The sequence below is a fragment of the Chelonia mydas genome, chromosome 1, assembly GCF_015237465.2.
Source record: "Chelonia mydas isolate rCheMyd1 chromosome 1, rCheMyd1.pri.v2, whole genome shotgun sequence".
Lineage (NCBI taxonomy): Eukaryota > Metazoa > Chordata > Testudines > Cheloniidae > Chelonia > Chelonia mydas.
This window is the reverse complement of record NC_057849.1, coordinates 122,876,062-122,893,018: the sequence shown is the minus strand read 5'-3', so window position 1 is coordinate 122,893,018 and position 16,957 is coordinate 122,876,062. Positions and strand designations below refer to the sequence as shown.

Here is a 16,957-nt window from a genome sequence, read left to right as displayed (position 1 = left end):
CTTCTTTTAAGAACCTGACTGATTTTTTCCCATTGTTACGAGATCTAGGGGTTTGGGTCTTTGATGATTTTGTAAAAAATTGGTTAGGATTTTATTCTGAGGCCTTCCCAGGAAAAGGGGTGTGTAGGGCTTGGGGGGATATTTTGGGGGGAAGACGTCTCCAAGTGGTCTCTTTCCCTGTTCTTTGTTTAAAACGCTTGGTGGTGGCAGCATACTGTTCAAGGACAAGGCAAAGTTTGTACCTTGGGAAGTTTTTAACCTAAGCTGGTAAGACTAAGCTTAGGGGGTCTTTCATGCAGGTCCCCACATCTGTACCCTAGAGTTCAGAGTGGGGAAGGAACCCTGACAGGGGTTCTCTCCTGAATTCCAGTGCTGACTTTTTATCAGATCTTGCCTAGCAAAATAATGTGCTTGCCGTGGGTGGCCACAACGTAGCTCATGCATGTCCCCTCAGTGAAAGTCAGAATGGCATTACACTAGTGGAGTGTTAGTCTGCTTACTAAAAAAATCCGTTTGTTATATATATATATAATATATTCATACATAAATAATACTTAGTATTCATATAGCACCTCATGACTTCAAAGTGCTTTACAAACATTCACATTTTCAAAAAGGAATACTTTTGTTGAATATTGTCTCTTTAACAGTATATAACTGGTTTTTTTTTTAAAGTCCAGATAAAATGCAAGATTTAGGAACCAGCATAATGCTATAATTGGTAATAACTGAAAATGGCATATCTCATTTCTCCCCTGTTGTACTGGTGCAATGAGAAACTAGTGATTGTAGGAGTGGGGGCAATTCAGAAATCAAATATTATGGGCTGTGAGAAGGAGTCTATTCTGATTAGACTTAAGGGCCAGATTCTACCAAGCTTACTCTTGTTGAGTAGTAACTTACTCTGCCGGAGGCCCCCGGGACATGTCTACACAGCTTTTTGGAGTGAGCCTCCCAGCATGGATTAACAGACTTGGCTAACGGGGCTCACACTAGGTCTCTAAAAGTAGCTATGTAGACAGCGCTCTGAAGTTGTGGCTGGGACTGGAGCTCAGGCTTTGGAGCCCACCCGCCTCCATAGGCTCCAGAGCCCAAGCTCCAGCCTGAGCTGCAACTTCAAAGCACTTGCTACACTGCTATTTTTAGAGCACTAGCACGAGCCTGAGTTTGTTGACATGGGCTGGGAGGGTGTAGACTTACCCATTGACCCCAAAGGGTAAGGTAGTACTCCATGTAAGATTAGCAGAATCTGGCACCATGGTTTTAAACCTTCAGTCTTCTATGGGCTTTGGGATCTGAATGTTGTGAGGCTGTGATGTAGAAAATGTAGTTCCAAGCAATAGGTTAAACTTTTCCCTTAGACATGTACACAATTCTCATTGAAATCTTTGGCTGTAATTCACCGTGGTCCATGTGGGTAAAATTCCATTCCATTGGCCCAGTGGAATTTGAACGTGTGTGTCTGAAGATACAATGATCCAAAGAAATTTGCAACAGTACCCAGTGGCTATTGAATCTGGATCTCCAAAATCAGTTTATTTAGGATATATGAAGTAATTGCACCAAATTCTTAATTATTATTATTTATTTTTATGACTGTAGCACCTAAGAGCACTAGTCTTGGACCAGGATCTCATTTATTTCTGTAGAGTTACACCAGCGTTGAATATGGACTAGTGGGTAAGGATGGCTTTCTCCTTTGAACTCAATTATCTAGCGTTATGTAGTGAAAGAGCAAGCGTTACTGTTGTGATTCAAAAGTTGCAGTGTTGAACCAGGACCGTCACAAGTAGGTTTAATCCATCTTTAGCTTTAGCACACTAGTTCAATCAAGGCAAAGTTCTGCCATTTCCATTCTTATAAAACATGTTCATACTCCTGGATTTACAATCCGTACTAAGTGGTTACTCCTTTCCTCCATCCCGACATTCACTCTTAACCACTGTCTTAACTAAATGTCTGTATTTTTCCCCCCGCAGGGACAAAGCGGGTGGTTATGGAATCCAGGCCCTTGGTGGAATGTTAGTGGAATATGTTCATGGAGACTTCCTGAACGTGGTGGGCTTTCCTCTGAATCACTTCTGCAAAAAGTTAGCAGAGTTGTATTATCCGCCCCTCAAGCATACTATACAGCATGTCAAGCATGACTCTATCCCCTCCGTCGAGACTTTTGAGAACCTCAGTGATGGAGAGAGTGACTCTTCAAATCCCATGCAGCATAAAAGTGCTAACAAATTAGAGAGGAATGGAGTGCCCCTCTCAGGAGCCGTTCATACTCCAGTAAACAGTGGTAGCATCCAGCCTGTTTGTACAGTGGCTGTGGAAAATCAGAGTGGAGTGATGGAATATCCAGCTAAATTCCCATCAAAAATTGTAGAACTTATGGATGGCTTCAGAGCTTCAAAGGTAAAAAAAAAAAAAAAAAATACTGCTCCTTGATCTAATCTTCTCTGCACTGGTGAGCTAATACAATTCAAATTTGTATTTTTAAACATTTCTGTGTAGTTTGGAGGTTCTAACAATAAAGGCAGTACAACAACACTATGTATGTGTATGGGGAACAGCCCCATTCAAACAAATGATCAAATGCATTTATTTTACTCTAATATTCATTCTGATTCTATGTGTGTTATGCAAGAGAATGGCATCTTCCAGCAGCTGCACCAGTGACCCTGGCTGTAGTACCAGCGCACGTTCCAGTAAGAGGCTCCAAAACAACAGTAGCCTCGGGGATTTACTGCACTGGGCTAACAAGGGCACCAGAATGCCTAGGGCATTTTGAAAAGTACCTTTTAGTGATGCAAATACTGTCTGTGCATGTTTTGTTATGACATTCCAAAGCAGCAGCCAGTCATGTGTGGAATGAATTTTGTTATGTGCACCAATACGGAGGTGAGGTGTGACTCCCCACAGCTCTCTCTCCCCGCAACAGCACCTGGGCTGGGGGAAATAGGCACCTCTTCCATTGGCAGCTCCGGGCCAGGGCTGGGTTGGGGCTGCGGGAGGGCCACCTCTCCCCCGGGCCATCTCTGCCCCCGGCCACAGCAGGTCTGGGACTGGGCTGGGGAGGGGTGCCTCTCCTTCTGGTCATGGGAGGTCCAGGGCTGGCCCTGAGCGCCTGCGCGGCACTTAATAGGTTACTGCGCAGCCGTGCAGCTTAGAGGGAACCTAGGCAGCAGCATGGAGGGACATCTTCAGAAGTGCCCTTAATAACGAGCACCCTTAGATTTAAGGCAAGTGGCAATGCCCCACTGAAACATAGACCTAGAATGGCACTGAATAAATTCACTAGAGCATTTTACTTCAGATCTGATCCTAACAGGTGCTGAGCACCTGTATCTCCTGTTGATTTCAGAAAGTGGGGGAACAAAGGTGGGAGAGAGGAGGGGCAAGGATCAGGATGGGACAGGGACTGGTATATAAGAGGAAAGAGGTGATTACATAACTGTTAAAATATTATATGTATTTGTACCATTTATTGAGAGAGGATGTAAGACCATTCACAAAGTAACATTTATTTCATAGTAATCAGAAATATTATCTAAAACAACATGTAAATGGTGAGAGAAATATATATTATGGAAATGTCTATAGTGACTCATCTCCTAAGGCTGTGTTGAGATTTGCACTTGAAGTAATATTAAAATTCTTTTTCATTGTAATTATTTGAATTTAACCTCCATGTTTGGCACAATAACACTTCAGAGGGAAACTGAACTTTCTACGTAACTTTTTTTAGTGAATGCTCCCTGTTAACTTCTGCAGAGGAAACCCTTCAAAATGCCCCCATTTAAAATAAATATTTTTTTATATATATGTATATGTAATGTCTATTGTGCTCTGCCTCAATCCTTTATCCTTCCATGTGTTTGTATTGTAGGTTCCTGTAAGAACCTCCTTCTCTTGATTGCTCAGATGTTGTGTTTTATCTCTACTTTTCACAGAAATACTTCTCTAAGAATCTCTTGTGCGTGAACCAGAGCTGTAGCTTATGATCACAATGCAGTAGCTTGTATCAGAAGGGTAGCCGTGTTAGTCTGGATCTGTAAAAGCAGCAAAGAGTCCTGTGGCACCTCCTAGACTAACAGACGTATTGGAGCATAAGCTTTCGTGGGTGAATACCCACTTCGTCAGATGCATGTAGCTTGTGTTGGGCCTTCATGAAGACGTACACAGAAGCTAATATTTATGTGCACTCTAGCAGTCAGCTGTGCCTGGAAACAGATAAATGGATAATTTTGAATCACTGCCAGGTTTCCTACTCAGAGCCAGACTAGTGCAGCTAAAGAAAAGGTGACAGCCGGCGAGAAAGAGAAGATGAAATAAATGCCAAGCATTCTAACTAGAAACAGAGAGAGATGTGGTCTCTTTACAAAACTCTGAACCAGAAACTCCTGGGGTGAAATCCTGGCCCCACTGAAGACAATGGGAGGTTGCTGTTGACTTCAGTGGGCACAGGATTGGATTGTTTAAAGTCAAATCCCAATTTTGACACTGACTCTGTGACTTTGGGCAAATCTCATCCTATGTCTGCCTGCACTGCCCCTTCTGTAAAATGGAGACAATAATGTTGTGAAGCTAGTTAGTTTGTAAAATGCTTCGAAGACTGAAAGTGTAAGATAAACTGTAATTAAATTCAATTTAATTTGACCTTTACGTAGATTCAGAGCCCTCACAATGCAGGCTGAAATCAACTACAAGTGAGAAAAACCTGATAATCATCTTTATTAAAATGATGTCTAGGAACTTTTTGCTTGGTCCTGCACTCAGTGAGGTCAATGAAAGTTCAGGGTTAAATTTGGTTTGGTTTAGTTCCTCTGTGGCTGTACAGAACCCAACACATCTTGAATGGGACCGTTGGGTGCTCTCATAATATAAATACTGGCTGTATTTGCTAATGTTATGCCAATGACCTAATTTTCAGTGCTGACTTACAACTCAGAGGCCTTGAGCTGGCCGTTAATCATCTTCCACTACTACAAAGAAACTGTTTAAACACCTGCTGTGAACCTTCCCCTCTCTCTGGTTAAACCTAATAACTTTTTTACAAAACAGTGTACATTTTTGAATGCCGCAATGATTTGGAACATGCATTAAGAACAAGAATCATATTGTTAAATTTAGGCAGGCATGTTAATTTTTGTGGCATTTTGGAGACAGTCTCAATTGTATATAACACCTTCACCCCCAAAATAACAAACATTTTAAATATAAAAATCACGAATAGGAAGCCCCTAAATTTCAGCTGCAAGTTTTCCATCTGATTTTTAACAGAATTTCAACTCTTTTCTTCCCTCTCCACTCTATATTGATTTTTTTTTCTTTTATAATTCCTCAGAAACACTATTAATTGAAGGAACAGTATTGCAACCTAATCTCAGCTATGAAGGTGCATGTTGCATAATATGAAAATTCCTCTCCAATACAAGCATGTACTGTATAAGTTTAGTTAAGGTATTCAAGGTACACAGATATATATGCTTGTGGTTTTGTTTTTGTTTTGTTTTTAGAAAATTAGTATGGAATGAATTATAGCTATTAAAATAAAAAAGTACATTTTGAAGAAATTTCAAATTATTTTCTTAGGTAAATCAACTTAGATTTGATGTGTTTTCTCTATGGCCTCAATTCCAAAGCATACTTAAGCACATGCTGACCTCATGAAACATGCTTAAAGCTAGTCATGTGCTTAAGTATCCTGATGAATAAGAGTCTAAGACACAAAACCTGAAGTAGGCATTTCAGGTTCTTTCAAGCTTTAACCAGTAATTTTTTTTTTTCACCTAACATTGTTGGCAAAGATGCTGCTATCTCTCGTTTGATGCCAGGAACAATCTGTCCCAGAAGTAGCAGGGCTGAACTGAAATTTTCTGCAGGAGAAAATTCAACAGACTCAAGCAATTCTTAAGTTCTTTATGGCATGGGTTTGTCTTCACACAACTACTATACTCTGAACTTAATTCATACCTCTGGAAAGTTTTCCAGAATGTTTGTACTTTTGTTTTAAAACAGACGTGTGTTATTTTTTTAGTTGTAGTGATTTTTAATTTAACTCACTAATGCATATTTCAAACACACAGGCTTTGTTTGTGGCCTCTAAACTGAAAGTGTTTGATCTTCTGAAAGATAAATGTATACTGAAGCCTGTGGATGTTGCCAATAAGATAGAAGCCTCTGTGTGTGGAACAGAGAGACTGCTCGATGCTTGTGCTTCTCTTGGATTGCTGGAGAAAACCCATCAAGGTGACTTTTTACTGTAAAACAATTCGTGTGTAGGGGGACTGGGAGAGATGGAAGAAGGAACTTCTAATGTATTATTGTCCATTGTGAAACTAAGCTGTTTGTACCTGTTCACTGGGGCTGTACAGGAAACTTCCATTACTAGTCCTTGGCAAATTAAACTGTTAATTATTATTAATAATAATAATTTTGTTTATTATGATAGTACTTACGAGCTAGTGAAGATCAGGACCCCATTGCACTGTGCAAACACAAAGAAGTAACCTCAAAGCGCTTGAAATCTAAACAAACAAGACAGCCCGTGTAGGGGAAGGGGTCTAACACAAAAGCAGTGTGAAGGCAGCAAATGGCATGTTAGTTCCATGACTTTTTTGGAGGGGTGTGTAGGTTTAGTTAGGAGGGGATCAAAGTCAAATCAAAATTCCCCCAAGCCAAGGACTCGTTTTGCTGAGGGGATCAGCTCAGTGGAAAAGGGAAGGGGACCTTAGGGGATGGAGCAGAGGAGAAGAGAGGCAAGTGTGGAGTGAAGTTGAGGTGAATAGACTGTTATGGAGGGGGAGGAGGAGAGGCCATGTTAGAGTAAACACCCAATCAGCACAGGGCAGAGACAGTCAAGTCAAAAAGTAGAACCATCCTCTGCATGTCCAGAGATCCCTGCTGTGGCTGCTTCTGCCCCTGCCAGCTGGGGTGTCTGGCTGGCTTCTCTCTGCAGCTTTCCTCCAAAGCCATTTGCTCCCAGAATGGGGGAAGAGAGGTTTCCGCTACACAGTTATGGGTCCAGGAGGATGTTGGGAGGAGGGGTGGCCCTGGTTGTGTTGCATTTTGCCACCCTCACTCCCTTTGCTCCACTTCCTGCTTTGGCTGCCTCTGCTCCTGCCTGCTGCTGTCTCAGTGTGGGTCAAACAACAAGGGACAAATTTTGCTCTGAGTTTACACTCGTGCAGAACCACTGATTTCTGTAGTGTAGCCATGGATGTGACGGAGAGAAGACTTTCAGAATGTGGCACTGAAACTGGACAACAGTCAACTATTGCAGCTTATAATTGCCAATATTTTAAGATACAAACAGGTGATGGAGCAATTAAGAAGTTCAGCCTTCCCTTTTCAATCTGCACTACATAATTTTAAGCTCCCAGATGTACATCACTTAATAATAAACCTTTTAAAGATGATGAAAAGGTGCCGAGCAAAGGAAACCCTTGAGCAACTCAACAACTGTTTTTGTTAAGAACAAAGCCCTTAAGGAAGAATGCAGATGGAGAGAGGCTTAACTGCATATAAATGAAGAACAGTGGGGAAAGGAGAGGAATAAGATTCAAAGGCAAGTGTATCATGGGGAGGGGAGAATCCCCCGGGGGGCTTCTCCCGCTTCTGGGAGCCTGTGAGGCAGCTGCGCTCCAGGCAGGGAGCTGCTAGTGGAGCTGACAGACAGGACCCTCAACCCACCCCCTCAACCCCCCCCCCCCCCCCCCCACACACACACACTGCCTGTCTTAGGTCGATAGACGCGCTCCTGGCGAGGATACACACCACTGACCCAAGGAGGATAGTGTGGACATGCACCACCGCAGAAATCACTGCAGTGGCTGTAAATCGATCTAATATAGGTCATCTTAGGTTTGTAGTGTAGATATACCCTATGCTTGTACAGCCCCCAGTACAGTGACACTCCAATCCTGATTGGGGCCTTTGAGTGTTGCCATAATTAAATATTCACTACTACACGTTACTTATTGGCTTTTAAAATACAATTTAAAAAAGGGAGCACTTTTCATTTTACAATCAGAGACACATTACGAGCAGGGAGGTGGGCTTTTCTCAGTAATAACTTCTGGTTTGTGTCTCATATGTAACGTGAAAAGCAAGAACATCTAAATGTATTCTTTGGTATCTTAACTACAAACTGCTGTTTTGTGTTGAACTTGCTGTGTATGACTATGCAAATCAACCGGACAGTGTGTACAGACTGAACAAAGCAAATGTAATTTGATTTTTTTTAAATTAAACATGTTGCAGATCAAGAGGCAGGTCTTCAGATGGTGTAAATCTGCTAGAGTCAGTGTAGCTGTCCATCCTACACCAGTGGAGAATCTTACTGCAAACATTTGACTGAAAATCATACTCATTTGTATAGCAAAACTAATCACTAGTTACATGGCTGCTGCTACAACACTGCAAAAAACTAGTTAACAGGTTTTTTTTTTCGCTCCTTAAGGTTACAGTAATACAGATTCAGCGAACACATATCTGGTGTCAGACAGAGAATATTCACTTCATGGCTACATTATCCACTCTAATGACCGCCTTTGGCATCTCTTTACACACCTGGAGGTTGCTGTCAAAGAGGGGACCATGCAGACCCATCGGGCTTTTGGAAAGGAAACAGAGGACTTGTTTCAGGTAATGCAGACTCTGGTCCTTATTTTGTCTTTATGCTACTTGTGCACTGAAGAACAGGAAATAATTATCAAGTTGGAAAAACCATAGGGCCCAGAAAAATTGACTAATGAGAATTGTAGATTGAGCATGTCATCACACAGATTATCGTAATCTAGGAATGTGAATAAACTATCAGAACTGTCTCAAATACCAATATATTCGACTCTTTAAGGCCCTGCTCCCATTGCAGTCAATGGCAAAACTCATGAAGCGAGCTGTAGCTCACGAAAGCTTATGCTCAACTAAATTTGTTAGTCTCTAAGGTGCCACAAGTACTCGTTTTCTTTTTGCGAATACAGACTAACACGGCTGCTACTCTGAAAATTGACTTTAATGTGCAGGATTGGGCCCTGGGGTGCTGAGACAATTGGAATGTCACAGTACAGTTACCAAAACCCAGAATTAATATCTACAATGTATGTACTTCATCTCTCCTGAAAGCTTGTCATCCAAAACTGATTTCAGCAGAAAACCAGAAATATTTCAGCATTTTTATGGTTGAATTGAGATAAGATCTGAGCTTAATTTTGCTCCTGACCAGAATCTGCTTAGACACCAAACTTATTCTTCCTTTATCTGAGCATGTCTGTAAATCTGCCTTGCTTTGATTCAAAGATTTTCACAATTCTCCATCCCTTGACTCTCCCTCTTAAGTATTTGTCTCATTTATTTCCATCTCATGTACAATTTGGGTCATATGTATCATGCTTTTTGTAGCTTTCAAGGACTGCACAATTTACCCCTTTGCCAATATTCTCTTTGCACTACAAACATCTAGAAAGGCCACTCCCCGGGCATATTTTCTCTCGCACTTTGTGCGCCTGTCACAGAAGGGGGCTGTAGTTGATGGGGGATGGGAAAACAGAGGGCATGCAGCAGAATGGGTGGCAGAGGTCCAGGACCTAATGGATTGTCTGTGTAGAAGAAGCTTGGAGGAGTATAGGGACTAGGAGATTCTTTCTGCAAGGAGCTGAGCTCCTCTTGGGAGGCGTTGGACACCCTCAACTCCCACAGACCTCAGGGTCCTAAGGTTGCGAGGGCCTAAAATGTATAGGGCCTTGCGATCAATGAACACCTGGATTTGAACCTAGAAATGAATAGGGGGCCAGAGTCTTTGGGAACAGGTGTAACACGTTAACACTGCTAAGCAAATGGGCTCATACATTCTTTGCTGGCTGTATAGTCCAAGCAGTTTTCAGCATAGCCCTATACAGAAGGTATTAAAGCAATCTGTTCTAGAGGTTACAGTGGCATGCGTGACTATAGCAAGGGTCATATGAATGTGGGAGACAAACAGCTGCTTGCTCTAAGTGGCTCAAAAGCTACAAAAGTGGGAAGCAGGCACACTGTGCAGTCTCCTCAGCCAGTCCTGTGTTGTGGTCTTCCTATTCAAAGCCTTCAGCCAACCCCCTAAGGACTGCCCTGGATGGGAGAATATTGACTTGAGGACACTGAGTAACCCAGTCAGGTGCTTGCATGAACTTGGGAGATCAGAATGCACTTCTTCCCTGTGCACCGTGATAGCAGTGGAGATCAGTTGATGCACTCTCATTTCCAGGCTCTAGATTTGAATATTGGGAAGCCAGGGGCAGCTATTTCCATTGAAAAGCCCTCACCTCTGGAATGTGCTTCCTACATTCACCTGGTACACTGTGCCAAGGTCGGACTCTGATAAAGCCCAACTGTTTGCTCAGGTTTCACCCATATGTTTGAAGGGTAAGACTGAGTCTGTTCACTTTCACATCAGTCAGTTACTCTTGTTCTGTGTGTAACATTTATGTAGGTGTGCTTAGAGGGATGGTGAGAAGCTTAGTTCATGATTTTTAAAAATGTGCCAATCTTCTCTCACCCAAGAAACTTAGCGTTTTATAGGCATTAGCTAATTAATGCTGTCAGCATCATTTAGGTAAGTATTCCCATTTTACAGTTGCACAAACTGTGGCATACGTAGAGTAAGTGACTCAGTTATGGTTTCACAATGAGTCAGTAGCAATGCCTAGACTAGCACTTCGATCTCGTCTGGTCTCTATCTACTAGGCATTTATTTATTTTTATTTCATTTCCCTATAATAGTCTTCCCAAATTCCTCTTTTCTAAACTTCAAGGAATCAGGAATGCTATAGCCAAACTTCTCTCTGCCTCAGGAAGGAGATCGTATTCCTTCTTAGATGGCCTAGAATTCAATTGCAAACTACCTTCCTGGTTCTCCAAACTGGGCTTTCTCCACACACTTTAGCTGCCTTTCTCTAGCCTGATCAGTAGTCTACTTCTATCTACACTACCATCTTTTCTCTGTCTCTTCTCAGTTGAGAGGGTGGTACACACTCGCTTCTTCAACTGTCTGTCTGGGATTTCCCCCCCCTCCTTTCGCTCAGAGCCAGTTAGCCTCTCTGAAATGATAGATTAATACCAAAATATACTCTGCTCTGCAAATCACTGCTGGAGCCCAGGAAAGCAATCTGTTAAGAAGCCATTTCTTTTCTTCGTATGACTTCCAGTTACATAATGCCTGCTAAGAAGTTCCTGCTGACAAAGGATTATAGATATAAATAAATGTCAGCATTCAGTGAAAACAACTGGGAAACATAGCAGGAAAAATACAACCCAAAAACAATTTAGAAGCAAAGATTCACTCCTTTCTCTCAAAATAAGTTTACAGTATTAACAAACACCTAACTGTCTTGAATGGAGCTTAATTATTATATAAATGCGTATGCCACAGGTATAACTGGTTAAAGAAAGCATTTTGTTATCCCCTGATGGATTGCCTGTTTTTCTGCCATAGTGCCCTAGCTCCAGCCAGCAGGGGTGCTCAAGCTGGATTCCCATAGTTATAAAAGAGGCGGATGTTGGTGGGTCATTTTTTGGAAGGTCTCCAGGACTCTGGAGCTTGGTCCAAAATAATCAGCATTTGGTGACCTTCCTAGCATGCTAGAAAAGACATTTGTTTGATCAGGTTTTTGGAGTGGGCGAGGGTATGCTTCCCACAATGATGAAGGGGTGGAAAGCACTTGTAGATGGCTGGCTAGTTCCTATTGAACTGATCATTTAAAATCTGCTTAGACTGAGTTATTAGAGAGACTGGATGGGTGAGGTAATATCTTTTATTGGACAACTTCAGCTAGTGAAAGAGAGAAGCTTTTGAACAGCACAGAGCTCTTCTTCAGGTCTGGGAAAGGTACTCAGTTTGTCACAGCTAAATACAACATGTAACAGATGTTAACTACTTAAGCTAAACAATCTATTATTATTATTATAAGAGACATTCAAAGTGAAGTGAACAGGTAATACCTCTGCAGTCATATGACAAAAAAGGGTGGTTACAAATTGTTTTAATAAGCCATATATCCAGTGTCTTATTAAGACAATGATTTTTAGGGTCTAGCAAAGTTACAAACTTAAGCTCCCAGGCTCATGGTTTTCAAGGTGTTGTGCAGGTCCCTTTTGAGGATGAGGACTGAGAAGTCAGATATGGAGTGATTTCTTCTGTGAAAAGTGTTCGCACACTGGTGTTAAGGTGTGTTTTGGCTTTTTCCTGTGTGAGTTCATTTGAGAGCGTGGTGATTGTCTGATTTCACCCACAGAGGAGTTGTTGGAGCATTTGGTGCACTGGATGAGGTACACCACATGTTGTGATAGGCATGTGTAGGACCCATGGATGTTGAAAGGTGTGTTGTGGGGGGTACTGATCATCGTAGCAAAGAAGGTATGGCTGCAGGTTTTGCACCTGTTCTGGAAGGATCTGGTGCCATTTTAAGTTGGTGGGTACTGGTCTATGGGGAGCTTGTTTCTGATGTTTAGCGTGGGTTGTAATTGATACCCCATACAAGTTCCAGTGTTTGGTGGTAGGTGACAACTAAGGGTGTGGTTAGAGGGTTTTTTCACTTCTGTATTGAAGCAGGTTCTCTTAGGGTATTTGGGTGGCCTCTTCAATGATGCAACTTACTTTCCTGGTGGAATGTCATTATTTGGTGAAGGTGGCTTTAAGTGTGCTAAGGTGTGTATCCCGAACATTCTGTGGTATCTGAGTGCCTGGCTGTAGATAACCCATTTCTTGGTGTGCTTGAGGTGGTTACTAAATATGTGAAGGTAGGTGCGGTGATTCATGGGTTTCTTGTGTGTAGCTGTCTGTAGGGTTCCATTGCTGAAGCTGATCAGTGGTGTCCAGGAAGTTGATGCTGGTGTAGGAATGTTCTAGAGAGAGTTTGATGGATTGGTGGTGGCTGCTGAAGTTGTGATGGAAATCTGTGATGAGCAACGTGTTAACTACTTTTGCGAAACAATCTGTTCCACCTTGTATTTAGCTGTGACACTCTGCATACGTTTCCCTGACCTGAAGAAGAGCTCTGTGTAACTCGAAAGCTTGTCTCTTTCACCAACAAAACTTGGTCCAATAAAAGATATCACTTCACCCATCTTGTCTCTCTCATATTCTGGGACCAATGCAGCTACAACAACATTGGCAAACAACATAGATTGAGTTATGGTGTTAAAGGTGTGGTAGAGGACCGAGACCCTTGGATAGGCATCTTTTCCGTTGTTTAAATCGCAATAAATTAAGTGCATAAGTAAAATCTTTGTATTCTGTTTTTAAGGATTCCAGTTATCACAGTGTGGAGGCAAAGCAGCGTTTCATGACTGCCATGCACAGCATTGCCAAATTGACAGCAAGAGATGTGGCAAGAGCTTTTGATCTTTCACAGTTTAGATCTGTCTGTGATTTGGGAGGTATTGCTACTACACTGACTTTTATACAAGTTAATGAAATATATGTACATCATAGTTTTAAGAAAATCTAATCAAAAATTACAATTGTTGCTCTCTAACTGGTAAATTTTCTGCTGTTATTAGCTCTGATAGAAAGCTCAAATGAAGTTAGATGGAAGTACACTAGCTTAAAATATTGTTCATTTACTTTGAGTATGGCTGTTAAGACAGGGGAGAGGGGGGAGTCCCCCAGGAGAAGCAGTGTGGTTCAGTAGCTGGGACTGGGAATTCCGTTTCCAGCTCTGGCCATTCCAGCTCTTCCATTTCCAGCTCTGCCATGTGATCTTCACATATTAATTATGTCAAGATTTCAGAAATGATTATTGACATTTGGATGCTGCTATTTTTGGTGCGAAACTTGAGTCATTTTAAAGGGGCCTGCTTTACAGAGGATTTACAGAGCATTTTCTAAAATCCTTGGGGCCCTTTCAGGTGTCTTATATTGGACACCCAAAATCACAAATCACTCTTGAAAATCTTGACCTTGGTCACTTGTAAAATGCTTACCCACCTGTGTAAAGAACTTGGAAAAGCACTATGGAAGTGCTAAGTATTAAACTGATTAGAGTGAAAATTGTAATTGAATTCAGAAAATTTAAAAACTTCCAGTGACAAAATCTCTAATTGGATAAAAATCCAAGATGGCCCCCACAAGTATTTGGTATTGTTTTGTAGCTTAGCACTGCAGTGTCCCAGTTCCAGTCCTCAAGGGGATCCAATTGGAGAACCGCGATTCTCCAGGGCTCGCTGTGTGTAGGAATCAGCACGGAGTTAATGCTATTCCTAGCTGTGCCTGCGCCTCCACAGAGAGGGCGTATTATGCAGGCGAAAGATTGCCGAGAAGAGAGCTGCTGAGAGAACTGTGCTGCCCAGGGAGTGGGAGGGTGGACAGCACATAGGAACCAGCGCACTGCACGGTTGGAAATGCTTTTACTAGTGAACTTCCACAGAGTTTGGAGCTCCTACTCCTTTCCTTGCATCCTTTGCCCCCCAGCAGGAGCACTATTCAAACTATACAAGAATTACCTTGCAGTAGTAATAATGCCTAGCTCTTCTTATAGGACTCTTCATCCATAGATTACAAAGGAGGTCAATGCCATTAACCTTGGGGAAACTGAGGCACAGAGACAGGAAGTGACTTGCCCACATTCATCCTGCAGGCTAGTGGCAAAGACAAGAATAGAACCTAGGTCTCCTTAGTCCCACTCCAGACCTGTGTCCACTAGGCCACACTAGCTCCCAAGTCCCTTTATAGAGTCTCTTGGCCACCCCCATCCTTAACTGAGGGCTGTTGTGTTCAGGTAAGGTACAATATGAACTTGTAAAATGTCTGCAGATACAAAGGAAAAGGTTCACTTAGTTATTTTTTACTTACTACAGGTTGCACTGGAGTTCTGGCCCATGAGCTAGTACAAAAAAACCCAAACCTAAACGTCACTGTATTTGACCTTCCAGACGTCATTGCAAATGTCTCTTGCTTTCAGCCTTCAGGACAGCACATAACTCCAGTGACATTCACAGCAGGTAACTAACCATTAGGCTGCCAATCCTGGTTCACTGTGCAGCATGGAGGGAGCACACTGGTCTGCTCCAGCGAAAGTGTGAGCAGAAGCTATGTCTGGGGGCAAGCAAGGTTAAGCACAAGGCAGAATCCTCCATGTTGAGTGAAAGTCTTGGGTCTTTGCATGTTCCTTCATTTCCTCATAAGACGGCCGGGTAAAAAGAGACAGGGTGAGAGTGGAGAATAGTGGTGACTGAGGAGACATGGCTTAAGCAACACCAGTGAGGGGCCTGGCTGGACACTCCTCCCGTCTATGCCGGACTAATTTGCTTGAGGATACTTCCATTACCATCACAATTCCATTTCACTTCTTGACTCGGGCTTCTACACGGTTCACAAACTTTACAGCATTCTTGATATGAATTGTCCTTCTCTCACCATGTCTTCTGTAACTGCAGATCAAAATATTACATGTGTAGCACAGTGCATAACCTGTGCTGAAGTCTTTATTCATGACTTCATGTCTTCTTAACTATTGAAACTCCCTTTACTTTGGCTCATCAGTTCTGAGTTCTGAATTCCAGCAAATGTAGGAAGCTGCATACAGAAAAACCTGTCCCCATCACTTCTACTGGCTCCCTATTTATTTTAGGATGCAAGCTTTGGTTCCCCTCCTTGTTTCTAAAACGTTTCATGGACTTGCTAACTGGAGCAGAAGAAAGTTCAAAATCAAATGTACATTAAAACTAAACTGACACTGAAATTATCTTACGTGAAATTATCTTGTATGTTCTGCACCCTAAACTACATCCGTGCTATAAATAAACATAAATTTCCCCCTAAATATCTTTCACTTTACTTTATAGAATTGTATCATACCAAATATACATTTTCTAACAGGTGATTTCTTCAAAGATAATCTTCCAGAAGCAGATCTTTACATCCTTTCACTAATTCTACATGACTTGAATGATGAAAAGATTCACATATTGTTAAGCAAAATATCAGCTATTTGCAAACCAGGTAAGGGTTTTTCATCTTGTGGGGTTTTTTTTCCTTAGAGCATGTCTACACTGGCAAGTTTCTGATCGACAAGTTATACCACTTTTATTAAAGAGCTGGAATTAAACCGCTGTTGTGTGTCCACGCTGTGCTCCTTGTGATGGTGGAGCACATCCACATTAGCAGCTCTTGCAATGGCAAAGAGAGCAGTGCATTGTGGTAGCTATCCCACTGTGCAACTGGCCTCAGGGTACTTTGGGAATGGTTTGCAATGCCTCAGAGGGGCAGGCACAGCATGTGCATCCTACTACATTGCCAGTTGCTTTTCAACTGAAGTGGGGAGGGGGGCAGAGTGTGTGACAGGGAGTGTGTGTGTGTATGGAGGGGGGGGGAGAGAGAGAGAGAGTGTGTGTTTTGGGAGACAGAGAGTGTCTCAGCATGCTGTCTTGTAAGTTCAGTCCTGAGGCAGGGGGAGGGGGAAACCCCCGATATCAGCCCCCGCCTCCCTCCCCAGCTCTCCGCACAGCAACTGCCTCTGTTCAACAGCAGGAGCATTCCACATTAATGCAAAAAGAAAAGGAGGACTTGTGGCACCTCATGAGCTTTCATCGGATGCATGAGCTGTAGCTCACGAAAGCTCATGCTCAAATAAATTGGTTAGTCTCTGAGGTGCCACAAGTCCTCCTTTTCTTTTTGCGATTACAGACTAACACGGCTGTTACTCTGAATTCACATTAATGGTTTGCTTTGTGTCCCAGAGCAGATCAGAAAGGGAGCTTTGAAATGGGAGAGGCGCATATCTCCATTTCAAAACAGTGAGTAGAGCAGCCACTTGAGGGATTATGGGACACTTCCAGAGGCCAGTTGAGTGCTTTCTGCACTGTAATGTGTTTACACTGCCAATAACAGCGCTGGAGCCTCTGCACTTTAAGGTTTACGACTCTCCTCGAGGTGGTTTTTTTGCAATGCTGCAACTGAGGAGTTTCTGCGCACTAAGGGGCTTGGCAG

At 42.4% G+C, this 16,957-nt stretch overlaps 1 protein-coding gene across 3 annotated transcripts in view; it reads left to right on the top strand.

The window, feature by feature from the left end:
• ASMTL (acetylserotonin O-methyltransferase like) overlaps positions 1-16,957 on the top strand; it is a 57,703-nt gene that overhangs the window by 25,566 nt on the left and 15,180 nt on the right. For all 3 annotated transcript variants that reach the window (XM_037899509.2, XM_007063230.4, XM_043537747.1), the window contains 6 exons: positions 1,980-2,406; positions 6,081-6,243; positions 8,456-8,640; positions 13,275-13,407; positions 14,827-14,970; positions 15,848-15,970. In XM_037899509.2, coding sequence (XP_037755437.1) covers positions 1,980-2,406; positions 6,081-6,243; positions 8,456-8,640; positions 13,275-13,407; positions 14,827-14,970; positions 15,848-15,970 — 1,175 coding nt within the window. The remainder of the gene's footprint in view (positions 1-1,979; positions 2,407-6,080; positions 6,244-8,455; positions 8,641-13,274; positions 13,408-14,826; positions 14,971-15,847; positions 15,971-16,957) is intronic.